The sequence below is a fragment of the Rhinolophus ferrumequinum genome, chromosome 10 (assembly GCF_004115265.2).
Source record: "Rhinolophus ferrumequinum isolate MPI-CBG mRhiFer1 chromosome 10, mRhiFer1_v1.p, whole genome shotgun sequence".
NCBI classification, from domain to species: domain Eukaryota; kingdom Metazoa; phylum Chordata; class Mammalia; order Chiroptera; family Rhinolophidae; genus Rhinolophus; species Rhinolophus ferrumequinum.
This window is the reverse complement of record NC_046293.1, coordinates 86,303,244-86,330,828: the sequence shown is the minus strand read 5'-3', so window position 1 is coordinate 86,330,828 and position 27,585 is coordinate 86,303,244. Positions and strand designations below refer to the sequence as shown.

At 42.7% G+C, this 27,585-nt stretch overlaps 1 protein-coding gene across 1 annotated transcript in view; it reads left to right on the top strand.

The window, feature by feature from the left end:
* Positions 1-2,141: 2,141 nt before the first annotated feature.
* The window catches only part of DYRK4 (dual specificity tyrosine phosphorylation regulated kinase 4), a 42,041-nt gene continuing 16,597 nt past the window's right edge, over positions 2,142-27,585 (top strand). Inside the window, exons 1-7 of the mRNA XM_033117868.1 lie at positions 2,142-2,229; positions 20,047-20,127; positions 20,840-20,956; positions 21,787-21,925; positions 23,908-24,071; positions 26,602-26,738; positions 27,010-27,150. Of these exons, the coding sequence (XP_032973759.1) occupies positions 2,143-2,229; positions 20,047-20,127; positions 20,840-20,956; positions 21,787-21,925; positions 23,908-24,071; positions 26,602-26,738; positions 27,010-27,150 (866 nt within the window). The 5' untranslated portion in view covers position 2,142. The remainder of the gene's footprint in view (positions 2,230-20,046; positions 20,128-20,839; positions 20,957-21,786; positions 21,926-23,907; positions 24,072-26,601; positions 26,739-27,009; positions 27,151-27,585) is intronic.

Sequence of the window (27,585 nt, the reverse complement as noted above, 5' to 3'; positions counted from 1 at the left end):
GGCTTGGTTGCTTTTTGCACATTAGTAGGAGGGATTGACCTTCGGGCTGATTGGCTGTGACTACAGTGGAGGAACAGTTGTGCAGGGGCTGACCCTATGGAGCAAGATTTGCTTTAGCCAGGCTCTGGTTCCTGCCGTGTGTTCTTTGAGTGTGTTGTCCTTTGAGGCGGCCAGGTGATGCTCCAGTGAAGTTTGAACCTGGAAATCAGGTGTACCAGCCCTAGAGCCCCTTTGGGAGGGGCCCTTCCACAGGCCAAGTTCTGCTGTGGCCTGTGCCCTGCCCAGGGCCATCTGTCATGAGCCACAAAGAGGTCAAGCCATGAACCAAGGCCCATTGCCACTAGTGCCCCACTTGGGGCTGCTCAGCAAGAGGTACAGTACACACCAAAGCCAGATGCTGCTTGTTTGGGTTTTGTGAACCTTGGAGAGATTTTAGGAAAGTTTGTAGCATGAACAAGAAAGGCCATTTGTATGGGAAAGACACTGGAATCAGCTTGGGTGGGTCCAAAAATTGGGTGGGGCAGTGTCTCAGTGAATTACCAGGGTAGGATGAATGGTGTTAGCCAGGCTGATGGAGACTCAGATACCGTGGCTGCCTACGTCTGCAGGCCCAGAGTGGGGAGGGCTCCACAACGAAATGATAGATTCTGCCAGCACTTTTGTCTGGGAGAAACTTGTGCCTCTGCCCCTCACCCTTGAAGCCAGACAATTCAGTTTCTTTATGTACATCCCTGGAACCTTTTGACCTGCTTTCCCTGTGCTGGAGCTCAGAGCCAGAGAGTCCATCAGCGAGTAAGTCTGTGTGCGGGCCCTTTAAGAGAATCACCTGGGACTCTAGCTGCCCTCTATCTCACCCAGCCACAATCCACACTGGCTTTCACAGCCAGAAGTTATGGGGACTTCTCTTCTCAGCACTGGAACCCTAGGCTCGGGAGCCTGGTGTGGGTCTGGGATCTCTCGCTCTTTCGGGAAGGGATCTCTGCACTTAAGATATCCCTCCTGATTTTTATTGTCATACATGGGTGTGAGACCAGCCTGTTCCACATCTCTGCCCCTCCTACCAGTCTAGAGATGTCTTCTTCTGTATGTCTTTAGCTGTAGGATTTCTGTTCAGCTAGACCACGTTGGTTGTTCTCAGTGATGGTTGTTCTGTACTTTAGTTGTAATTTTGATGTGGTCCTGAGAGGAGGCGAGCACAGCATTTACCTACTCTGCCATCTTGACGAGAAATATATGTGTAATATTTTTAAACTTGTCATTATATATAGTAATGTCTGATGTTTCAACATTATGCTGCAATAATTATTGGTGTGACTTGTCTCCAATCCTATGAATAACTTCAAAATTGTGATGCTGTCACTATTTATTATAGTGTCTGCAAGAACCTACCAATGGAGTGATTATTAAAAGTCATGATAACATTTGCATTGGTTCCTATTCTGTCCCTATTTCATGTATTCTTAATTTCCTTGGTTCTTTCTAGTGATAGGGGCTGAAAAGGGACTTCCAAGAGACTCAAAGTGGATTTTCAGTAGTGGTCTGCTATTATAACAGGAGTATACCGGTGGCATGAGAGCCCTACAAGACTCTACCTTCCACTTACAGAAATCACCACTTTAACTAGATTCCATACACATACGTGAGTTATCTTTTCATCTTGCAATGAGTTAATTATTTGTAGAACTGTGCTCTGCATGAAGAAGGTACAAAAATGGCCAAATGAGATGCACGACAGCATTTCTACCAGTTGTCCCCCTTTTCTTTTTCTATAGGCATTAAGCTACTGAGTAACCACTAATAGATCTATATTTTAGGGCCAAAGGTGTTTGTGGCAAGAGAATGGTGTACCTTTGCAGGTAGCTTGGGGAACCCACCACATGAGCCCATCTTCCTTCTTTGCCTCCTGTCTCACTCTGCCCTCAGCACACGAGGTCTAATACCAAGATAGCCCCTCTCCTCCCTTCATTGGCCACCAGAAAGGAAACAAAAGGAGCAGCAGTGATTCAGCCACTGTTTTGAAGCCTGCCACCTTTTCTCCTCCAAGCCTGTCCTATGTTGTTTGCATCCCTGAGTGTGGGGTCATTACTTATATTTTTGTCCTCCTGCCAATTTAGTTTTTACTCTCTCTCCTGCAGGACTGAAATGGATGCTAAAAAGCCAAGGAAATGCAGTTTGACACCCTTTCCGAATTTGAAAACAGAAGAGAAACAAAATCTCGCCTTTTTGAAGGTAAGGATCCTGGAATTTCATTTGTGGAAGAGAACGGTATCATCTTGAAGACTTGAAGACCCAGTGGCGATTATTGTGCCCCAGGTACCTTTAACAATACGATGAGAGCAAGGAAGGTGTGAGAGGACTGGCTAGTTGACAGAGCCAGGGCTGGGAGAGCTTGGAGGGGAAATCGACTGGAGGGCCAGAGTGTAGTTTTATGAACTTCAGAACTGCCAGGCCTTAATCAAACAGGTGACTTGTATTTTCGGGGACCCTGGGCTAGTATCTGTTCCACAGTATCTTTTATTTCGCTCTGTATTCCTGGCACCAGAAGTGTCCTGGAATGGTTCTGAACAAGTATGCAAGAACAGTTCCAGAAAAGGTCTGTTTTATTTCTAACACAGACATGGTGTCTTTCTTTTCACTCTGTCATAAAAACTAGTGAATTACCACAGCACTAAAGATAATATTGTGATGTAATCACAAATAACTTTGTGATCATCATCTATAAGATCAACTTCTAAATCAGGTGTACTTGTTAATCTAATGCCCTAAGTTTGAATTACACAATTTACTCAAAAGACCATATTTTTTGAGATCTTTGTTGTGAAAATTTTGCAGCAAACTTTAGCCCAGAGCATTCAGGCTGGGCTTTCTGAATTCCGCGTGCATCATTGATTGGGAGAGCCAGAGGTTAGCCGCCTACCAAAGCCCTGGTGAAAATTCTCCTTACTGTGGATCACATACCACCTCCTTAAAATTATAACTCTTGGGTCACCTCCTCCAAGCAGTCTTCCTGATTTAATTCTAGCATTCTTCCCCTCGGGGTTATAACTCTTAAAATGGACCCTAATGCAAAGTCCATTGTTCCCCACCCCTACTTCTGCCATCGCCATATACAACAAAAACATTTATTTTGCAACTCATAGGTACAAAAATTTACTAATACCTAAAATATTTATTTAAATAAAACAAAATTAATATAAAATATTTGCAATAGTAAATCCTACAGCAAAACATGATAATATAATAAAGACAATATTCTGTTAATTCAAATTTTTAAATACTGTGGATATAGAATGGTCTTGGTCATGATTTTACTTAGCAAAATCATCACAAGTTTTGCAACTTTCATTCTTTTTTAGCTGCTTGAGCTCATATTTATTTAGTGCTTAGATAAACCTTAGAGGCAAGTACTATCATTACCACCATTTTACAGATGAGGAAACTGAGATTCAAATGAAGTTAATTATTCATGGCCATAAACCAATGAGTAAAGGACAGAATTCAAACCCATATTCTTTTTTTCTTTAGTTAATATTAAGTTTTTTAGGGTAACATCGGTTAATAACATTATGTAATTTTCAGGTGCACAAGACTATAATTTGACATATATGTACTCTATTGCATTCTGACCACCTGAAATCTAGTTTCCTTTCGCTTCCACATGTTTGACCCCCTTTTCCTGCTTTGCACTCCCTCTGTCCTTTAATTCCCTCTAGTAACCACCATTCTGTTGTCTATATCTATGAATTTGTTCTTGTTTGTTTCACTTGTTTGTTAATTTTTGTTTTATAGTGCACATAAATGAAATCATATGGTTCTTGTCCTTTTCTGTCTGGCTATTTCACTTAGCATAATAATTTCAAGATCCATCCATATTGTCACAAATGGCAATATTTCATCTTTTTATGGCAGAGTAGTATTCCACTGTATATATTTACCACATCTTCTATATCCAGTCATCCATCCATGAACACTTAGGTTGTTTCCATGCCTTGGCAATTAGATATAAATAATACAGCAATAAACATAGGGATATATATATATATATATATATATAGAGAGAGAGAGAGAGAGAGAGAGATCTATTTTATACATAAATAAATATATTTATATATTTATATAAATATATATTTTATATATAAATATATATTATATATATTTATTTATTATTTTTTTACACAAATAAATGTTTTCATATTTTTCAGGTAAATGTTCAGAAGAGGTATTGCTAGATCATATGGTAGTTCTATTCTTAACTTTTTGAGGAACCTCCATACTGTTTTCCATAGTGGCTGCACTAATTCACATTCCCACTAACTGTGTATGAGGCAAACCCATATTGTTAACCACTCTATTCCATGCCTCTTTGCTGAGCAATGTCAACTCTGTTGTCATATACAATTCCTTAATTATATTAATCTTAAGAAGCAAATTCTGCTGCAATTACAGTGACAGGAATGATCAAAAATAAAATTAAAAAGCACACTGAAGATAAATTCATTTATGTTGTATTTTATGATAACTGCTGGCAAATTGACAATATCATTTAAAAATATTACTTAAACTTATAACTATTGTCTTTACACTGGCAGTTATTCTGATGGCCCTAAATAAATGTCTTTTCACCATCTGTTTATTAATATTTTCTCCCAATGAACTTCTCATTTAATTGAATTGGATAGGCTTAACTAAGGAGAGGCAAACAAGTCAGTAACTGTCCTTAGCACATGAAATCTTGGGTTTCGGTGGATAGTTGTATTAATTGGAGGATGAAAAGAATGAATTATAATCCCTTCACCTAAAAAACCATTGAAGATGAGAAATCTATGGATCTCAGCATATCAACTTCCCCAAGCAGGTGTTGAAAAAATTATTTTAGGTATTTAAATAGATTAATAAAAATGTATATTTATTTCATGATATTTAATATGCTATATAGTGTTTATAATGATAAGTATTTAAATATTTTCTATATGGATCTTGGTAGTATTTCAGCTAGGAGGGGTTTTAAAATGTCATTTTTAGTAATCCATTTCACCTGGCTTTAAGACAACAGGTCTTATAGATAATAGTTCAGTGGTTACCAGAGGGTGAAGGGGTAGGGGGGTGGTAGAAGACGGTAAACAGAGTCTAATATATGGAAGAAGAACTGACTCTGGGTGGTGAACACACAATGTGATATATAGATGATGTATTTATTATTACAGAATTGTACACCTGAAACCTATGTAGCTTTACTAACCATTGTCATCCCAATAAACTTTAATTTAAATAAAAAACAGGTCTTAATATAGTATTAAGTAATATATGATTAGTAATATTTGTAACAGTAATGCATGGTTATATTAATATAACAATATATAGTATATAGTAATATATGATTCTTTTTAAAATGCCCACATTCGTGTGAGTAAAACATGGTAACATATTAGCGATCCGTGTACCATAGAGAGACCTTTATCTCTGACGTCTATGGAGAGTCCTCATCCTTTCAGCTTAGCTGGCAAGGGTCGTAGAACTCTCATAGTGGCTCTCAATTACACAGGATCTCTCTGCCCTTCAGGAAAATGCTTTCGTGTTACAGTTCATCCTAACTGCTGGCAGAAGGAACATACTGTCTTCTGGACCTCACTTATGTCAGCTAGTAAGTTGGAGGATGTCTGGCTCTGCTGCAAGTCTATTGAAAGAAAACAGTGTTGCCTCCCAGCCTGCTTCTGGGACTGGAGGAGCTCACTGCAGGGTCTCGGGTTCAGCCCTCCCGGAGAGGGGTCTGGAAGAGGCCTGGGGAGGGGGCTCTGTTAACTTCGGATGTTACTTTACAATTTCCCTGACAGTTGATGAGCAGGTACTACAAAGCATATCCAAAAGCTTGCTTAAGACACATTTTCTATTTTCCAGATACTGGAAGATTAAGTACTTGTTCTGTCCTTTCTCTTCTGTCCTTTACGTCATTCAGTTGCTGAATATCGCCCCCTTTAGACAGGACTTCCCTCGCCACCCTTTGTAACTATACACTATATACGTGCTTGTTTGCTTGTTTGCTGTCTGCCTTCCCCTCTAGAACTGCAATGTCCCATATGGCAGCCACTGGCGACATGAGGCTATGAACCCCCTCCATGGGGCTAGTCCAAACAGAGGTGTGCTGTAAGTGAAAAATACACAGCAGATTTCAAATACTCGGTGGAAAAAAAAAATTAAAGTACCTTGTTAATTTTTTATAATTTGGTAAACTTTGTAGTATGTTAATTAATACCTCAATAACATAAAAATCATTTTATATTGATTACATGTTAATATAGTATTTTGAATATATTGCGTTAAATATATTGTTAAAATTAATTTCACCTGTTTCTTTTTACTTTTTTAATGTAGCTACCAGAAACATTTAAATTACACGTGTGGCTCACTATATATTTCTACAGGAGAGTGCTGCTCTCGAATGGAAGCTGCATAACAGCAAAGATATTTTTGGTCTGCTTCAGTGCTGAATCCCCAGAACCCAGGACAGTACCCAGCACAGATTAGCACTTGATGCGTATTTGTGGAATAAAAATCAGGAAAGTGTATATTCATTTGTTCCCCCTACAAATATTTATTGAGTGACTACTCATTTCATTCAAGTATTGTTCTAGGTGCTGGGGATACAGTGGAGAGCAGAACAGACCAAGACCAAAAGAAAAGAAAACAAAACAAAACTCATGACGCTTAAAATTGGGATTCTTTGTCAAAAGACCGGATAGTGCAGTTACATGCTGAAAAGGGTAATGACCAGCTCCCATTTTCCTCAGCTGTCAAGAGTTCAGATTGAACTAGACTAGTGGTTCTCAGCCTTGGTTGTTGGATATTTACAATCACCTGGGGGAGGTTTTAAAGACCACTGAAATCAGGGGTCACGGACTTTTTTTTAAAAGTTTATTTCTTATTAACTATTTTGTAATCCGGTCTCCACCATGCTTTCTCCCACCTCCATGTAAAGTTCCTACATTCCCTCCTTAATTTCAAATGCATAAAATAAGCTGCAAAAAAGCCTGTTATTCTCTGGAGCATTTGAGATCTTGCTCCATGGCATATGTTGTCAGTTTGGCTCAAATAAACTCTTATAAAAATTCCGAAAAGAGTTCCTTCCTATCACGCGGGGACAGATGTCCATTTAAACACCAGTCTGAGACCCTGGTTAGATTTTTACCCGGGTAAAAATTAGATTACTAAATCTCTCTAACTGTTGGCTGGTTGTGAAACTGGAAAAGTTATTCCTACATTCCCAGAATCCAGTGGGATTAAATGAGATAAGAGAACATAGGCTTACTGCCTGGCAGCTGTTGGAAGCCCAATAAATATTGACTGCTTTTACCTTCCCCCCTTCTGTCCATTTAACAGAAAGGGGATTCCTGTAGGTGACAGGCTTATTTATGTCTCCCAGAGTAGAAGAGGGTATCTGAGAGCCATTCATTCTGTCGCATTCTGGATCTCATGGTTACTCCATCAGAAAAACAAACAAACAATCTGACCTTTTGGTATTGCAAAGGAATCGAATTCATAGCCAATTATAACTGAAGAGAGAATAAAGAACAGTGATTCCAATTGCCATTTTGCCTAGGTTTTTAGTGTGGTGCGCTATTATTTATGGTAATGAATTCACCTTTTAAATGCAAATTGCAGGCTCAGACTAGAAGAACTTAAATGGTCACATAACTAAACATTAAAACATTTAAACTATAATCATAAGCAGCCATTCTAGAGTTGGTGGCTTAATGAAAAATGGGCATATAATACAATATATCTGCATTAGGGGTACTTTCGGGGTTTGAAGGAGACCGCTTACATACCTTTTCCCATTCTCTCCTAGGGCCCCACTCTTCCTTCTGAGACCTACATAGAAAGTGCCATTTCCTTTGTTCTGTATTCCCACTGGTGCTCTCAATTTGGAGAGAGAGGAGAACAGAGAGTTGAGTTTACCTTCAATTGCTATGACCAGGATGTGAAGCAAAAAGCATGGGGGAGCATCTCTGAGTCCCAGAATTAATCAGAGAATAGATAACTTCTCTTGAAAGCTTCCTCAGGCCATGACAAATGGAGTCTATCTGTTTGACATTGGAAATGGAGAGGAGGAGATGTTAGACATACAACCCCCACCCATATGTGTTTAGCTTTTTACATTTGCTCCTTTCAACAATATTAAGGTAGTCATCAGCCCCATTTTACAGAGGAGGAAATTGAGACTCTAGGAGAGTAAGCAAATTACCTAATTCTGCTAATAAAAGCTGAAATCAGGATTCTGATTTTATTCTCTAATTTATTAATGCTTTTTTAAAAATTGTTTTTATTATTAAATGTTGAGAATATATAAAAGAATATTTAAGTTTATGTGTAAAGCATAAGGAATAATAACACAATGAACACCCTGTGTGTATCCAACACACAGTACAAGAAAAGTCTCCTGTGTCCCTTCCCTTCTGTGCTCCAGCTTTGTTCTTTCTCAAGAGTGCTTTGGTTATTCGGAGTCTTTTGTGATTCCATACAAATTTTAGGATTGTTTTATTTATGTGAAAAATGCCTTTGGGGTTGTGATAGGAACTGCACTGAATCTGTAGATTGCTTTAGGTAATACGGACTTATATATTTTTTTTTTGTTTTAGAGAATTTTTATAAGAGTTTATTTGAGCCAAACTGACGACATATGCTGGGGAGCAAGATCTCAAATGCTTCAGAATGGACATTTAAACAATATTAATTCTTCTACTCATGAGTATAGAATGTCCTTCCATTTGTTTTTTGTTTTCTTCAATTTCTTTCATCAATGTCTTAAGAGTTTTCAGTGAGAACTAATGTCTTAATGATACTTAGTCTTCCTATCCAGAACATGGAAAATCTCTTTATTTATTTAGATCTTTGATTTCTTTCATTAAAGTGTCATAATTTTTCTTATATATATTTTGTACATATTTTCTTAGACTTACACCTAAGTATTCTGATTGGTGGGGAATGCTAATGTAAACAGTGCGTTTTTAATTTCAAATTCTAATTGTTCATTGCTGATATATAGGAAAGCAATTGGCTTTCTATAATGATTTTGTATCTTATAATCTTCCTATAATTGTGGCTGTATATTGTCTTTAGATAAACAGAAGTACTTAATTAAAAGTAGATAAATTTATGATATGTACTTTTTGTCTTGTTTAAGAAATCATTCTCTCCTCTAAAATCATAAAGATACAGTCATATACCACATAACAATATTTCAGTCAACCACAGACTGTATATACAGGTATATTGGTGGTCCCATAAAATTGTAATGAAGCTGAAAAATTTCTATTGCCTAGTGATGTCATAGCTATTGGAATGTCACAGCATAACACATTACTCACATGTTTGTGGTGATTCTGGTATAAACACACCTGCTGTGCTGACAGTCGTATAAAAATATAGCAATGCAATTATGTATATTACATAATATTGATAAGGATAATAAATGACTATGCTACAGGTTTATGTATTTACTATGCTTTTTAGAATTATTTTAGAGTATACTGTTTCTACTTATAGAAAAAGTTTGAGTATGCCATGTTATGCCCGCAGCAGCCTCATACATCTTATGTTTACCACATCTCTTGATTGCAACTTTTTTTTTTTAATGATTTAATCTAGTGTTGTTTTGACAGTAGCATCCTATACAGGCTTGTAGCCTAGGAGCAGCAATAGGCTATCCCACATAGCTCAGGTGTGTGGTAGGCTACACCATCTAGGTTTGGGTAAGTGCACTCTATAATGTTCACACAACAATGAAATCACCTAACGATACATTTCTCAGAGCATATCCCTGTCATTAAGTGGTTCATAACTCTATAGATATGTCTGCTAAAAGTTTTGTAATTTTGTCTTTCATCAGTCCTAAAAAATTCTCAGCCATTTTGTCTTTATGTCTGCCATATTCTTTCTCTCCTTCTGAAACTCTAATAAGATGTATGTTAGAGCCCACTTTGCCTTCCATGTTTCTAATCTCTGAACATATTTTTCATCTCTTTACCTCTCTGTGCTGCCTGCTGGATAATTTCTTCAAACTTTTCTTTTTCAGTTCACTAATTCTTTCTTTGGCTATGTATAATTTTTCATTAAGCCTATTCATTGACTTTAAAGTTTCAATTTTTATGTATTTTTTATTTTTCAAAGTTCTAACTTGTTCATTTTGAAATCTGGTCATTTGCATAGTGTCTTACACTTATTTTTTAGTCTCTTTTATTTCTTTAAGCATATTGTGCATCACTACTTTGTAATTTTTACCCGATAATTCCAATACTTGGATTTTTTGAGGGGGTTATTTTATTCTGGTGTCTATAGTTTGTGCTAGTTCTTACTCATAGTACCTTGTTTCCTTGTGTATTTTGTAATTTTTTTTTTTTTTTTTTTACTGTGAGGTTACTAATCTTGTTCTCAGAAAAGGAAACTAAGCCCAAGAAAGGGTAAATGGTTTGCCAAAGTCACACAACTAGCAAGTAGCAGAGCCAGAATTCTAGTTGTTTGTCTAACTCCAAACTCCGTGTACTTTTTAAATATCGTATGAAGCTTTAAAGACCCTTGACTGATGAATTCTTTCATAAATCATTCCACAAGTGTTTACTGAGAGCCTGCTTTGAGCCGAGCATTGTCCTTGGTGCTGGGATACAAAAATAAACAATATACATCTCCTTGCTTAGTATGCACAGTCTAGCGGGGGACATAAACATTTAAATAGACAAGGGACAATAAGGCATGGTAAGGACACTCACTAAGGTAGAAACAAAGTTCTCTGGGAGCCTAGAGGAAATTTCCTAAGCCATTGGCTAATGCCTAGGCACGATGTCACGCTTCACTGATGTGCCAGTCCGCTACAGTCCATCAAATGGCATAGTTACAGGGCTCATAATTCTCATTCTCTCAAAGGGAATGATGCCCCCTGGAGTTAAACAGGGATACTGCGTGGTGAACTAAAGGAAGGGCATTTCAGGCAGAAGGAATAACATACGCAAACGCATAGAATAAATCTCAATCAGTGGGAACAGAGCCTTACAAATCATCTCCTCTAGTCCTTCTACATGATGCATAAATCCACTTTCTATTATAGGGAAATTAGTGTCTAATTTATTTAATTAATTTAGAATAAACACTGGCTTTCTGAGTGTTTCTATCTATTGTCAACTGTATCCACGTGTCATCATAATAGAAGCATGATCTTATATCTACTTAGAGACCTTTGGAGGGAAGTGCTTTATAAGCCCTGCATACCCAGTTTCATGGAAGAACACAAGGGGTCAGAGGATATCGTCTCATGTCAGCGCGATACAGTAGAGGGCACCAGGGAGCAGAGATTCGAGACGGGCTTGCTGCTGTTGTGTTGTTATCTTCAACAAGTCACTTGGATCCTTTCATAGCTTCTCTTTCGCCATGTGTAAAATGAGAGCTTTTAACTACATTTTCCCTGAGGTGGCTTCTAGCACCACGATTTTCCAAGCTCCTTGTCCAGAGGTCCAGAAGGGAGAGTATCTCCCCTAAGGCCAGTCACTGAGTGCATTAGAAAATGGCTCCAAGCATCTGGGTGTATGGGCTTATGCTTTGCCCTTCCCTCAAGTCCCAAGGACGACCAGGGTCTCTTTCCTTCACCTTCACCAGCGGCGTAACCAGGTGGGCAGGACCCCAGGGAGGACGTGCATCTGTGAGATGAAAACCTGGTCCTCCCAAGGGGCTGGCCTCCAGAGTCCAGCCTTAGCTGTGGGTGTCATCGGGAGGCTGCTCCCCCCTGGCGAGGCATCACGGGCTTCCTCACACACAGTCAAGGGGCTTTAGGGGCAGAATCTTAGCTAGAAGAGGCAGCGGGAGAAGTGCCGTAATTTGCCGAAGGTCTGTGTAGCCATAGTAGCTTAATGCTCAGCTTGCGGATGTGAGAGGAACCTGGGTACATCCCTCTTTGTCCCAGATTCTGAGGTGCTCTGCTGGGCTTAATTATTGAACTTGTATTCTTTAGAGAATCCCCTCAGGTTTCTCTTCTCTCTCATTACACTCTCTGCCTGCTTTAATGCGTTTGTTTTGAACTCTCAGTTGCTCTAGCCTCTGGGAAAGAATTATGGAACCTGTAAGGAAGAAGCTGTGATTTGATATCACAGAACTTGAGCTTTACTTGCCACTGATCAGGCACTTGGGGATTTTTTTTTTTTTTTAACGGAGAAGAGGAAGAGACAAGGAGGAGCCAACTGAGAAAATAAAAAAAGCAACAACAACCCTGTGAGGGTTGTTGTTTCATGGAGGTGTGCCTTTCTGAAAAGGCCAGATGGCCTAGGGGCGGGGGACCAGGTGGTCCTGATGCCTGCTGAGAGCCCACTTGCTTTCTTCCCTAAACTTTACAGATGAGAACATCCAAGCTTCTGTCCAAGGTAATAAGATGAGGCCATGCGTCTTGGGGTTTTGCTCTAACTAGCCTTACATAGGGACCAGAGTGAAGGGGCAGGAAATGTACTCTCCTGTGACCCGTGGGTTAACTTTGAATGTTGAGGATGGGGGCTTGGCATGATGAGAACGCAAAATAGGGAAGGGGAAGGTGGAGTGGCACAGGGAGAAGATACTGATGCAGGACGTAGGATGGAGAGTTCACCTTTCTATGTGCCTTCTTCCTCCGTTCTGACAGAAGTCACGTGTCAGTGTGACTCATGGGATGGGGTCCTGCCTGATAGGGTTTGCAAAGCCCTTCTTTCCTAAAATGAACCATTTTTTTCATCTAGTTCCCCAGTACTGGAAAGTCTTCTTTGAGTAGAGATTTATTTGAGACAAAGCACTTCCTTTTCTGAGAATTCTTTGAAAATGCAATTTCTTTGAGAGGGATAAGGGTTTTCTCTAGTGTGAAGGAGCTGATTAGAAGGCTTTCCTTCCAAAAGGAAGTGCCAGGCAGCAAGAGAGCACTCGTACCTGGTGGGGGTGGAAGCCACATGGAGTGGGAATGTGGCTACACTGTAGAAAGTGTGGACTACCAACCGAATGGGGATGCTGGACTCACAGTTCAACTGTCTCCTAGGGTGGCTTAGAGTCATCTCAAATCTTTGAGGACTATTGTTCTCTCAGTCTCTCTCTCCCTCCTTTCTTTTTTTCCCTCCTTCCTTTCCTTCCTTTCCTTTGCAAATATTTAGGTACCTACTATGGGTGAGATGCCACATTAGGCTTCGGGATTCTGAGATGAGACCCAGATCTTTTATTAAAGAGTCTTATAGTCTGGCAGAGGAAGACAGATGCTGTGCAACAAACCTTTGCAGGTGCTGTGATCAGGACAAGTACAAAGTGTGGGGTAGCAGGAGGGTTACAAATGCAAGAGGGATGGTTACAAAGGCTTCATAGAGGGAAGTGGTACCTTGGCTGAGGCTTGAACGTGGGCGAATTCACCAGGTGAATGACAGGGGTGTAGAGAGGAGGAAGTGACAATAGGGTGGGTGACAGGAGAAGATTCCAAGGAACAGCAGGAGTAAAAGTGTTGAGATGTGAAATAGTATGGTGTTTGAAAACTGCACGTCATTCATAATTGCTGGAGCTAAAAGGGCAGGGCCAGGGTCATGGCAAGACATGAGGCTGGGAGGGCTTTGTAGGCCAGGACTTCTACGCCTTGGGAGGACATCACTGAGGAGATTTAAGCAACAAGATCAGATTCATGTTAATTTCGGAGGTCACTGGGGCAGTAGAGGATGGGTTGGGGGAGGGGCGGGGAAACCCCTCAGGAGACCATTGCAATAGGTGCCCAACGAGGCATTTGGTGGGCAGAGTCGTGAAGAGATAGCTTCCTTCTCACACAGTTGTGCTACTCATGGTAAGAAATCATAAGTGACAATTGGCCAATTTGTAAAAACATTCTCACTCTCACTGCTGCAAGTGAGAAGGTCATACATACTACAGTCAGCTTATGTCGATTAATCTAGATTTGCACTAAAGGCATTTCCCGGTAACATCGTACAAAGGAAGCAGCCTTGTTTAAAAGCAGCCTACAGCTTCTCCTGCTATCCCAGCAAGGAAGGTGATACTTAATGAAGATCCATCCCCATCCTGAGACACTCAGCAAATCCAAGACTGGCTCTGCAGCTGGCCCCGGGTCAGTGTTGACTCTTGTGGCATGGACACTGACACACACAGGCTGGGCACTGTGGGGACCCCGAGATGAACCAGCCAGAGGGAGTGCTGTCGAAGGCTGGCATGTCACGGAAGGCCTAACGTTTGCGGCCACGGAGTCTCATTGTGGGGAGATGAGAATTCATAAAAAATTAGGGTGGATACGTCAACATCAATGGCATAAAGGAAACCCAAGTTCAGAGTTGGGAGAGACAAATTCCAAAGAGGGGATTGCATTATATCGTGACTCCCAAATCCGGCTGCACACAGCTCACCTGGGGAGATTTTTAAAAAATACAGGTTTTTGGGCCACTGCCAGGGAGTCGGGTCAGATCTGAGATTCTGTATGTTGAAAGCCCTCCAGGCAAATGTGAAAGCCACTGGAGCATATGCTCTGTGCTGACACACAGATGTGCTCAGGAAAGACTGCATCCTCAGGGCTCATCCCATGTATCCCCCTGGAGGGGGAGGCAGGAAGGACGTGTTCCTGGAAGAATCCTTGAGTCCCAGGAATCAGTAACTGTAATCATTTGGCAACTTTGAACTATTTTGCATGAGGGCTAGGGATGTGGGTGAGGGTGGAGCATCTGGGGTTCCGCTTTCTCACCTTCCCTGGAATTAGCTTTCACACTGAACTCAGTTTCTGTTTGAGACAAGGTGAGCTGGCTTTTGCAAAGCAGTGAGATGGAATTTGCCTTTTTTTCCCCCTGAGAAAACAAAAGAAGTGTGAGAACCCAGGGGTCTCCAGCTCAGTAGACACAGGCACAAGAGAGGTGGAGGAGGGACCCAGGGTCAGGGCTTCAGGCTGGAGGCATGTCATCAGCCAGCCAGGTGCAGTCGTGCAGTGCCCAGGCCCTCTGGGTCTGTCACCCGGCAATGTAGTAAGCATAGCTGGAGACCCCAGGGCCATCCCCGTGGTTTGGACTTGGGCCTCAGTATGGGAGAATCTTAGCAACCTGAGCCTGCTTGTGAACTCACAGGTCTCCCTCTCTTCTTCAGATCCGCGCATTGCGGTGTCATTGCGGTGTCCGTGCCCAGGCTCTGAGTCCAGCTCCCTCCACAGTGTCTCCTGAAGTCTAACCCCCTCCATCAGGCTCTCGGGGACTGAGTGCTCCCTGCCATTGTTACTGTTCCCTCCCTCCCCAGCATTGCATGGAACCATGTAGCTTTCTCTGTTGTAATGTTTTTTGTTTTTAAATAACGGTATTTTCAAATGATAAGCAGTACATGTTCATATAAAAAGTCTGGAAAATAAAGGAGCGTCACAGTCGGGTTCTGGCTTGAGGCCTCTCTGAGCGCTGTGATGAGCACAGAAAGGGGTTCCGCAGCCGCCTGGTCACTTCCTCCGATGCCCCGCCCTTAGCCCCGCCCTTAGCCCCGCCCTTAGCCCCGCCCTTAGCCCCGCCCTTAGCCCCTCGCCCCTTAGCCCCTCGCCCCTTAGCCCCTCGCCCCTTAGCCCCTCGCCACTCCACAGGCTTCCTCCAGCCAGTCCAGTGCCCAGGCCTCGGACAGCACAGGACTCACCACCTATGCTGGTGCCCCCGTGGATAGAATCTTTTCTATGCTGAGGATTCTACATTGGGACACAGAGCTCAAGACCATTAAGGAGATTTCTGTTCTCTTGGGTCAGACGTCAGTGAGGGACCACAGAACAATGTCATGAAGCCCAGTGTCTTACAGGAAACATTCTGTTTTGCCACCATGAATGCAGGCTCACACCTTCTTCCTGCCTCCCGGGGTTGCTATGGTAGAATGCAGTGTTGTTATGGGTCCTGTGTGTCTCTGAGGAAGCTGCTGGAGACAAAAAACAGCCCGCAGGTTCATCAACGTGGGCCATACATCGGTACCAGTGCATGGGCTATGGGTGCAGGGCTGTGGAGGCTGCCAGCCCTCACGGTGGCCTGCTCAAGCCTGGGGCACCGGGAACCCTGGGCTGGTAGCACTTGGCTGTGAGCTGCCTCTCTTTACTCCAGGTTGTCATCCAAACTTAATTTTTTATGTGTGGCATGATGTGACAAAGCTTGGGAAGCACTGTTCTACATGCAATGGTTTTCAGTCTTGGTTCCGTCAGAGGATGAAGGTTGCACACTGCCAGGAGTCACCTGAATGAATCTTACAGACAGATGGGACTTTGGAGCTTACATCTTGCCCAGCCCACAGTTCCGTGCACGTTTCTCACAGGTGCTCATGGGGTGGAATCGGCACTCCCAGTGGTGGAGCGCTCACTGCCTCGCAAGACCTCATGACGGCTCTAAACTTAAGAAAAGCCTTCTCTTTACTGAACCAGAAGCTACCTCCCTAAAAATTCTACACTTTGACCTGATTCTGTTCTTTGGACTCCGTAGAACAAGTTTGTACTGTGTCAAGCAACAGCCCTTCTGATATTGCCCCTCTTCTCAGGAGTTTGTTTTATTAATAACCTTAATGTTTTTTAGAACAGTTTTAGATTTACAGAAAAATGGAGCAGATAGTACAGAATTCCCACATACCTCTCCATAGCCCGCACCAGTTTCCCTTGTTTCTATCTTACATTTGTATGGGGCATTAGTTACAATTAACGAACACATATTGTACATTATTATTAAGGAGACTCCATACGTTAGGCAGATTTCCTTAGTTTTAACCTAATGTCCTCTGTGTTCCAGGATTACATCCAAGACACCACATTACATGTAGTTCTCATGTCTCCTTAAGCTCTTTCCTTTTGGTTCTAACAGTTTCTTAGACTTTCCTTTTTTGGGGGATGATCTTGACAGTTTTGAGGAATACTGGTCAGATGTCTTGTAGGATGCTTTCTTATTGGAATTTGCTGTTTTTCTCATGATGAGATTAGGGCTATAGGTTTGGGGACAAAGACCACGGAAGCGAAGTGCCATTTTCATCAAACTCTATCAATGGTGCATACTATCAGCACGGTTTATGACTGTTGATGCTGAACTGGATCACTTCTGAGGTAGTGTTTCTCTGGTTTTGCCACTGTAAAGTTGTTCTTTCTCTTTCTTTCCATGCGGTGCTTTGTGGAAATGAGTCACTATGCACAGCCCATGCTTAGGGAGTGGAGTTGTGCTGCTCCTCTTTGAGGGTGGAAGTATCTATAATTTATTAGGGATTCTTCTGCATGGGAGATTTGTCTCTTCTCCCTTATTTATTTCTTCATTAAATATTTTAGCTACATGAGTATGGGCTCATGGATATTAATTTTATGCTTAGAGTTATAATCCAATGCTACAGTATTTTGTTGCTGAGATTGTTCCAGCTTTAGCCAGTGTGGCTCTTTCAGTTGGCTCTTACGCCCTTTTGACATATTCTTATCAATTTTTTTGTTGTTGTTTTTTGTTCTTTTCAGCAGTTCTTTACTTTCTGTCACTACAAGATGCTCCAGGCTCATCTTGCACATTTCCTGCTCCAGTCCTAGCGTCAATTATTTTTCCTAGGAGCCTTGGTTCCTGTTATTGGAGAATGGAATTAGAAACTACAATCTGAGTGCTAGGTGTATTTATTTCAACTGGGATGTTATTTCTTTTAGGACCTCTCAGCTGACAATGCAAAGAAGTGTGTGTGTGTGTGTGTGTGTGTGCGCTAACCTTTATGTATACAGATATCTATAAATATTTCTATATGTAGTCATCTGTATCTATATTAAGTTAAGCTTAAGTTCTTACTAATGTCTTCAACTCTAATCCATTATCACATGGTGTAAATGTTAATGTTGACCTTGATTATCTATAAGTTTCCACTCTGAGAGTGAAAACCTGGTTCCTACCATCTCACCCACTTATTTGTTTGATTTCAGTATACATGGATGGCAGTGTCAGAATTGTTAACCTCTCAGAAGTTTTGTTTCATCTTCTCTCAGCTTAAACATCCTCAGTTCCTTTAATCATTTTAGGCTCCACATCATTTTGCACATCCTCCATCATTTCTGAGTCCATGGTTTTCCTGTCTCATGAGAAATGAGCAAAGATCTCTCTTTCCATTTTACAAATGAGGAAAGTGAGCTCTCTCAAACACTTACCCTTAGCATATACAAGGCGCCGGTTTACGTGCTTTTCACGTGTGGATTCAACTCATCCTCACAACAACCCTAAGAGGTTGGTACTGTTAGTATCCCCATGTTACAGGAGGAGAGGTTAATAACTTGCCAAAGGTCAAGCAACTAATGAGTAGTGGAGCTGGGATTCAAAACCAGAGTCTGCTTCAGAGTCCGTATCTGTGAGCATTATTTTGTGCCACATTGCTGCTAGAGGGATCTTTCTGAAATATTTGTATATGTAACTCCCAGCCTTGCAAAGTGTCAGTGCTTTACTATTGCCCATAAGATAAAGGCCAAGTACCTTAGCTTAGCACTGAGAACCTCAGCATACCTGTGCTCCAGGTTAACCAACATGAGCTGTGAAGACCCCTGGAATATGCCCAGGTGCTGTTGTTTTTGTTTCACCTAGTGAACACACTCTTTACCCATCCTCCCAAATAGAGCGCAGAGCAGGCCACACCCGTTCCAAAAAGCCTGTCCATATTCTCTTGGGCAGATGCATTCACAGTGATCCCTTCCTTCTTTGTTGACACTCATTGTCCATGCGCTGTGCTTGGTATTTAGTCTGGGGTGAGTTTTGTTAATGTACTTTTCATTTATCTGTCCAGTCTCCCAGCTCATCCTCAGTGCCGACTTGTCATTGTCGGTGGTTGTAAGTTTTAATCCCCACAGATTTATTTGATGAGAAGTTGGCCCTTAATGAGATTCGCCATTACAGTATTTGCTCAGGTGTCATGGTTGTCTATCCAATAGACAACCAAATCCTGTATACAGTACACATTAGCTAATCAAATTAGTTTGGTCTAGGGCTCTGGCCCATGCTCTAGGCAGTCCCCTCTCCCTCAGAGCAAGTCCCGATTCTAGAAGGTCAAGATGGACTCTTCTAAATAGTCCATCAGTTGTGTGGAGGGCTTGGCTGTGCCAGGTCATAACGAGTTGAAGCATTGTACCCCATTCCTATTTCAGCGCCGCCGGTATACCACGTTTTACAGAGGTGAGTCTGGCCCCAGCTGTGTCTCAGCTTTGGACAAATGCCATGCACTTCCCTCAGAGAGGGCTGGAAAAAGGAGAGCCCCTGGGTTCTGCTTCAAAGAGCAGAACTGAGATTCAAATGGTAGCCTGTTTTGGCTGAACTTTAGTCATTTCAGTGCCACCTTCATGACTTTTGTGTATTCACATTGTTTTTACTTAAATTTTAGCCTCATGCCAAATAACAACAACAACAACAACAACAACAGAATTATAGGTTTAACATGCTAGTTATAGTTTCTCAAATGGATATAAAAAGAAATGCCTAACCATTCAATAACTGTTATCTGTGTACTATGCACAATTATGTCACATGCCTTCATTGCATGCCTACCGCCCTTTAGGACACACTGTGCTGCTGCTTTGGTCTCCTCCCTCCACCTCTTTCTAGATGTTAAGTCTCTTCCGATCAGGTCAATGGTGTTCAGGCTGGGCGCTTATAGTCTAGTAGGTTCTCCTCAGGCACCTTCGGAGTTCCTCTGAGGGTGAAAGCATTCCTGGGCTAGACGACGGGCATTTTCTTCGGCAAGAGCAGACAACTTTGATCTCTTCTCATGTCCAGCGCTCTAGTTAAGATTTTATTGGAGGGAAAGATTATGTGGATATTCTTTTTTTTAAAATGTGTGAAAACCACAGAACAAGTCAATCCAGGATAGACACTGCGAGAAAGATCATTTGTTTGGGTATTTATTCAAGCAGTCATTCACCCAGTGCCTGGAGTCTCTCTTAGCTCTTCTTAGCTTTAGGGGCTGAGGAGAGGTGGCTTCCAGCATATATCTTGTTTATTGTAATGAAGCAATATATTAATAAATGTGTGGGTGACTTGGGGTGAAACCATGCCAAGCACTATTCCAATTCTCTTCCACTTGATCCAGGTTGAGAGTAAACCTTTGGTTCAAGCCGAAAAGCCATCTTCCACTTTCAAGAACATCAGGATGACCCGCTTATTACATAAGGTAGGAAGTGATGCTTAGTATCTTTTCCCGAGGAGAGGATGACGGCACATAGGTGGCCAGGGGAGTTTTGAACAGGAATTTTTGGTCAATCCAGCATGACAAGATAAGCACGTTTTATCCACATCACCATGCCTCATCTCCACACGATGGTCCATGTTGCTATGTATTGATAGTCAAATTACCTCTTCCCTAATCAATCAGTCAATTGATCAATCAATCAATCAATTAATCAATGCAGGGTGGTGGGAGGCAGCCAAGTGAGTAGGTCATGTCAATAATGTAGAGAAAATGGGAACTTGTACTAAGGAAATTTTGCAGGAAGAACTTCCCCATGTTAGGGTGGTATGACATTGGAATGATGATAATAAGGGCTAACACTTATGGAATATTCTACATAGATTGCCTCATTTACCTCACAAAAAGTGTGAGGTAGATGCTGTTGTTGTTCCCATGATACTGATGAGAAGATTGAAGCTTAGACGAAGGGTATGATCTCTTTAAGGTCTACAGCTGGTAAGTGGAGTAGGAATTCAAGCCCAGAGGCCGTCTGCCTGACCACTCTGCTTTTCTCTGCAAGAACTTTAAATATAGATTTAGGCCTGGACTTGGTTCGGGCTCATCCTTGCTGTGGGGAAGGTGCTGGAAGAAATGACTCTCCAAGACATTTTCTTGCCTGAGGCTTCTGTAACTTTTCTACTTTCTCCTTCCATAGAGTACAAACACCGACATTACTTCACTCTCTTTTGTGGATAACACGGGGAAGAAAAACATGGTTAACTTCCCACAGATCAGCCACAAAATCCTACTAAAGCCATCCCTGCTGTGTCAGGTGAGTGCAGGGCAGTGGACATGGCCTTCGGCAGGCAGGAGAAAGACCTGATTTCAGTATAGAGTCAAGTTTAGAAAGTTCCCAGGAAGGTGGGAAAAGCACAAAGTCACCTGAAGAGTTGGGCTCTAGTCCTGTTCTCACTCTTTACAATGAATGTAAACTTCAGCAGATGTCACCGACTTTCTTTTATCTACAAAACAGGCTCTCTATTGGGTCGTCATGAGGATTCATTGAGGAAAGGAAAAATGAAGTATTTGTTGTGTAAATGGTAAAAGCATACAACATTGCTTTGGAGGTTTTTGCCACCCCTTTGGAGGATGTTTTGTGTGTGTGTGTGTGTGTGTGTGTGTGTGTGTGTGTGTGTGTGTGTATGTGTGTCTTTTTTGGGTTTTTTTTGCCTCCAATGCCCCCTCATTTTTTTGTGTAAAGACCAAATGAGATAATGTGAGAAAGTGTCAAATTAAAGAGACATTATACACACATAAGTTTAAGTATTTGTGTCCTTGGGCAAGTCATTATCCAGTTAGGAATTAGCCTTCTCAAGAGAAACAGGAAAATACTGTTCCCATCTTCTCCTGTAATAAAATGTCGTTAGAGTTGTCAAATGCATCCTGTAATGTACATGGGTCTTACAGAGAATAATGAGAATCAGACAGATACTTTCTTTGAGATAAATATGAGAAAACCTACTGTCTCATGATTACCATTTCTCCCTGGAGAGGAAGGAGTAGAGTCTGGCTGGGTGTGGGTGTTCTTGGTCAGATAAATGGGTTAGGACACCCAGGAGAAGGCTAAGGAGTCCTTTATCGCAAGTCTCTTTCCCTGGACAGGAGAATCAAGTTCACAATCAGATGCTGACCTCTGAGCTCAAGGCTTCAGAGATACCATTCCTTTCAAACACTGACACCCAAAATCCCAAGCCCAAGGAGAAACCACCGAGGAAGCACAAGATGCCTCTGACAGCAAAAGGTATGCCTTCAGAGCCCCAGCAAGGTGTGGTGGGGAGGTTAGAGACGGTCAGGTGTCAAGAGCTGAGCTGAGCTGAAGAGGGCTAAGGTGCCAGATGCTGGAGGAGTCAATTAAGGCAATAAGCCAAAGTGAAAGCACTGTGATCACTTCCTGTGATGGTATAAATAGGAAGCTAACTAGGGGAAAGCACTGACTCCCCATGGTTCCATTTCCCACTGTGCACTGGCACCAGGCCAGGGTCAGACATATCAGCACTCAGACTAGAGTCCCTGTTGTCTTTTAGGGAGCAGGGGAGAAAGGGAGGGAGAAGGGCTAGGAGCGAAACAGTACTGAATACTGAATCAGAATTGGGGAAAACGTCTTGAAGTTTCTTTCCTCTTGATAAAGAGATCTTAGCAGAAGTACCAGAGGAGAACTCTGAATGGAGGCTCCTGGGTTAGGTGTGTAAGAGCGCATGGCCAGCCAGGGGAACCTGAGTCCTTGACTGCAACTCTTCCGAGACGTCAGTGCCCTGGCCGTGCACAGGCTGCTGTGGGGAGGGCAGCTTCCCCCGTGAGGCCTGCCAAGGTAAAACCTTCGTAACTGTCTATGATCAGAAGATCACACATAGGTTTTTGGCCAGGAGCCCGACTCCTCACAAGGCTCAGAGATGCATAACCTACTAGGGTTCAAAGGGAAAAAAAAAACAAAATCCACTGAGCATGTACCATGTTCCAACACTATGATGCTTGGAGCTCTTCTCTCATAGCTTTGAAATTGGTTGTCCTTAATCTTAGGAACTGCACACTAGGAGATCATTTCAGTTCTGAGCTAGTTCTGCCTTTACAGAGCTGATGTCTGCCTCCTTGCTCTCTCAGGCCTTGGTTCTGTCTTCTGGACAAAGAACCAGCCTTATTCAGCTCACACATAATCGCCCTTCATATATATGACACCTGACCGCCCTTCATATATATGACTGCCCTTCATATATATGACACATGACTGCCCTTCATATATAAGAAGACACACACACAGGTCTTGAACCCCATAAGTCTTTCTTTCCTCCTGGAAGTTCCTTCTCCAACTCTTCAGCATTTTGTCAAATAACATGGTGTCCCTTCTCCTCAATCTTGGTTTCTTTCCTCCCAGCACTCTGCGGTTTATCTAGCTCTCTCTTAAAGTTTGAATCCCACCCCACCCATCCCGAGAGCAAACCCCAGACCCGTGATGTGACCGGTCCAATGTAGAGTAGAGAAGAGCTAACACACTTCCTTCCTTGGAGTTGGAGGGACTCACTGGAGCAGCTGGGAATACCTACTGTCCCTTGAAAGTCACGTTTGCCGTCTGCTTGGCCCCTGAAGGCATTGTAGTTTGTAGACCCTCTCAGGATAGACTGTTTGTGTAGCCCGAGACCATATTAACTTGGGCAATTGCTGCCTTTTCTACATACCATGTTTCTCTGAAAATAAGACCTAGCTGGACCATCAGCTCTAATGTGTTTTGGAGCAAAAATTAATATAAGACTCGGTGTTATTTTAATATAAGACCAGGTCTTATATAATATAATATAAGACCTGGTCTTATTTTAATATAACACCAGGTCATATATAATATAATATAAGACCGGGTCTTACAATAATTTTCGCTCCAAAAGACGCATTAAAGCTGATGGTCCGGCTAGGTCTTACTTTTGGGGAAACACGGTACAATTGTTGACACTAAGTTTACTCCTGGATTTCTTACCCACGCTGCTGCAACCCACAGCTCTTTGGATACTGACTTCTCCCTTTCCCTTCCTTTGGAATCAGTACGACACCTTGACATTTATGTGTGCAACAGTTCCACCCTGTGAGACTCACGATGCATCGTCCTTACTTAGTAAGCCATCTAGTTGAGGAAAAGGCTGACTGGCTCACGAACTTGAAGGGCTGCCGTCACCTGCACCCTGGGCAGATCCCCAAGTTGCCTCAACTTAACTGACAACTACAGTGTTTTTCACACAGAGGCCTTAAGGTTTTTTAAGAACCAGCTGTCTTCTTATGAGCAAAATGAAATCCTGGGCTATGCAGAGCTGTGGTTCCTGGGGCTTGAAGCTGAGAAGCTCCACGTGGCTCCTGAGAAATTCAGCAAGACAAGTTTTGATGATGAACATGGCTCCTACATGAAGGTAATGGGAGAATAAGTCATGAAACTGCTCGGTTTGGGGCTTGGGAACAAGAGATAGTCTGGAAAGGAAAAAAGTATGGGGTATTTTATAGCATTTGATGCTGATCTATCTGGGACTAGGCATACTGAAGGATTCTAGTAGGTGGTAACCCAAAGAAATGCCATGTTTAAAAACAGGAACACATGCAGTTAATATACAAACTATTCTGATAACAGAATACTGATTTTCTCCAAGAGTATTTGGGGTAACAGGTATCCTGGGTGGACTCTCAGAGGCTTCAGAGCGTGGACCTATTGGAAAAAGCCAGACTATGGAATAAGATGCAAACTCCCCAGCATTCCCTGTTTCTGTCTCCTCTGTACAAGCCCATGAACGGACCTTTTTTCTATTTTATAATAAATATCATTTACCCCACAGGCGGGGGAAAAAAGCTTTTGCCACTATAGTCTCTGGTGTTTGACTTCCTTCAGTTTTCCAAAAATGGGTCCCAGTGACCTCTTCTTTCCTTCTTCTGACTGTATCACTGGGGCTTTCCAGAACAGGGTCTCTTCCCAGACTGAAGATGAAATCTGGACAGTGGAAGGTGCCCCTTTCACTTCAGGAGGCAATTTCCACTTCTGAGAAAGTTCCGATGAGTGATGCTTGGTCCCCCAGGCTGGAGGACTGGTGGGCATTTCCTCCTCTGGACATTTCTTCCCAATCTGGTTAGGCGCAGGGGATAGTATTGGTCTTTGATGGCTTCCCAGAAGAGGCAGATTGTTTTAGCAGCAGTTAGGGCTGTGTTTCTGAAGCTACCGTGTGCAGAAATCACCTGGGGGTCTTGTTAAAAATGTAGATTCTTATCCAGCGGTCTAAGGCGGAGCCTGACTGTCTGCCTTTCTAAAAAGCTGCCAGGTGGTACCCGTGCTGCTAGTCCTTGGACCCCACTTTGAGAAGAAAGGCTTTAGAGTTTCTGGCACACACCCTCTATCTAGAGCCGTAGTTCTCAACATTTTTTAGGTCCAGGATCCCTTTGGGAATCTGATAAGAGCTATAAATTCTCATCCCAGAAAAGACACCCGTACTCAACATTTCAGCAGGTGGGTGGGGAAGGGGGTTACTAATGGGTCCTTGGTTAAGAATCATTAATATAAACCTTGCCTCCAATGCAGCCAGCCATCCTCAAACCCCCCACCCCCAAGCCGGGCCTAGAGTCTCTGGGACATTTCCCAGGCATGTCACACTACCTTTAAGCTACTTCACCGGAACTCAGTTCTTCAGTCTCAAATCTTAGAAAGCTAGGTTTTGGTTGGGGGAGGGATATGTGGGCTTCCTGTATGCTGGGAATCTCTATCCTTACTACGTTCCAGTGCACACCCAGAGATGCAATGCCTACAATGTCTATAGCAAATTCCTAAACAAGAAACACAACTACGTTCTCACAGTTATTCTGTCAGCAAATGTTCATTGAATACCTATTTACTGAGAACCTACCATACGCTTGGGCATCTGCTAGACTCTGAAATATAAAGGGAACTATCAACAATGAGTGTGACCTGGTCCTTGGCCTGAAGTCACCACAATCGGCGTTCAAGTTGACATGTGAGTGAATAATTATGACACCCCCAACTGGTGGCATGTAGACGATATGTACAAATATTAGGGAAACACATGTGCCTTTACACCAACATTCTTTCCCCATACATTCTCCTGCCAGACCTCACAAGTAGAGTACGCGACTTCCACTTATCAGTCAAGTTGCACATGTTCATATTCATGGTCTTGATTCCTCCTCTATGAACAGATCCCCACCACACAATCACAAACGCATCGTGAGGGCTGGAACACAAACACCTGTCCTGAATTCAGGAGTATAACACTAGGGATCACAGATTCTCTGAGCTAGAGGGCCTTGAGACCATCCTATCTAGAACCTTCAGGTACAGATGAGAGCACTACAGCTCAGAGTGGGTAACTGGCTTGTCTGAAGCCACCCAGAAAAGGTTTTTTTAATTGGTAATTTCCTGTTGCTTGGACTAAACACGTCCTCCCTAGTTTTCAGCACATGGAGAGACATGGATGATTCTGGCTCTTGGAAAATACTTCTTTTCTTAGTTGAGAAAGGTCCAAGTTGTGTACTTCTAACTCCAAGATAGAATTAAATCTGGAAAAGTCAAAAGGAGAAACCAGATCTGGCCAGGAAGAGGAAGAACAGACATAAAGCCTTCTCTGATTGATAGAGACACGTGAGGGGTCAGACACAGAACTTTCTCCAAACCGAAGCTGCTGCTCTTCCCAAAGCCTCTGCCATGTGCTGTGCACCGCCTGACGTGGACAGAGCTGGTGGGACTTTCCTGGCACCACATGGCAGGCCTGGGGTCCGGGCAACACCATAACCGTTGTAGTAGCAATGAGATGAGGTTGGGAGTTGCACCAGCCCTAGTGAAAGTTCTCCCCAAGAATGAGCCATGAACTGAGAATGGGTATCTAGGGGCCCCAGGGTCAGGGAAGCCCCGGGGTCAGCTCCTCACCCTTTGCCTGGCTTCTGCAGGTCCTGCATGACCACATTGCCTACCGCTACGAGGTTCTGGAGATGATCGGGAAAGGGTCCTTCGGACAGGTGGCCAAGTGCTTGGATCACAAAAACAATGAGTTGGTGGCCTTGAAAATCATCAGGAACAAGAAGAGGTGTGGTGGATGGCATCGGCTGTACAGGAGGGACTGCACAACCCTGGCCCCTTCCTAATGCCAACCCTCCTGACTCTGCCTCTGCCTCTGGTCTTTTCCTCTTTCTCTACTTATCTGATTCCATGGTGGGGTGAGGAGGAGGCAAGACTATGGAGTGTTTAGTGCTTTCTGCCTTGTTGAGGTCAAGGGGAGGGGCTGAGAAAATGGGCCACTGCCGCAGCATGATATGACACCGTGTCTTCTGTCCCCTCCTCTCCCTCCAATCATTCAGATTTCACCTCCAGGCCCTGGTGGAGCTGAAGATCCTGGACGCTCTCAGAAGGAAGGACAAAGACAACACCTACAATGTGGTCCACATGAAGGACTTTTTCTACTTCCGCAACCACCTCTGCATCACCTTTGAACTCCTGGGGTCAGTTGCTCTTTCTTTTTAATTTATTTTCTTTTTAAAAGTTGGTTAAGATAACAGAAAAATACTTTGAGGTCACAACACTAGTTTTTTTTCTGGATGTGAACACTTAATGATTAGAATGTCCACTCAGTTCTCTAGAAAGCCCGGGAGTGAGGAAGCTGGACCAAAAGCTGCCCATGTCACCCCATCCCTCAGTCATGCCTGTCACCTGCCAGCATACACAGGATGCGCTGCCCAGGTTCTGGGTGCTAGACTGGGTGACATAACCCAAATAAGCCGTCTGCCCTCAAGAGCAAAACTAAAATATTTTGAAAAATTTTCTACCACGGCCATACTCACTGGCTTTACGTCCTGTGGTGCAGAGGTTGGCACCCAGGGGAGCAGGCAGCTGACGGCTCAGAGTGGGGAACTAGGTTTGATTTTGTGCAAATAAGG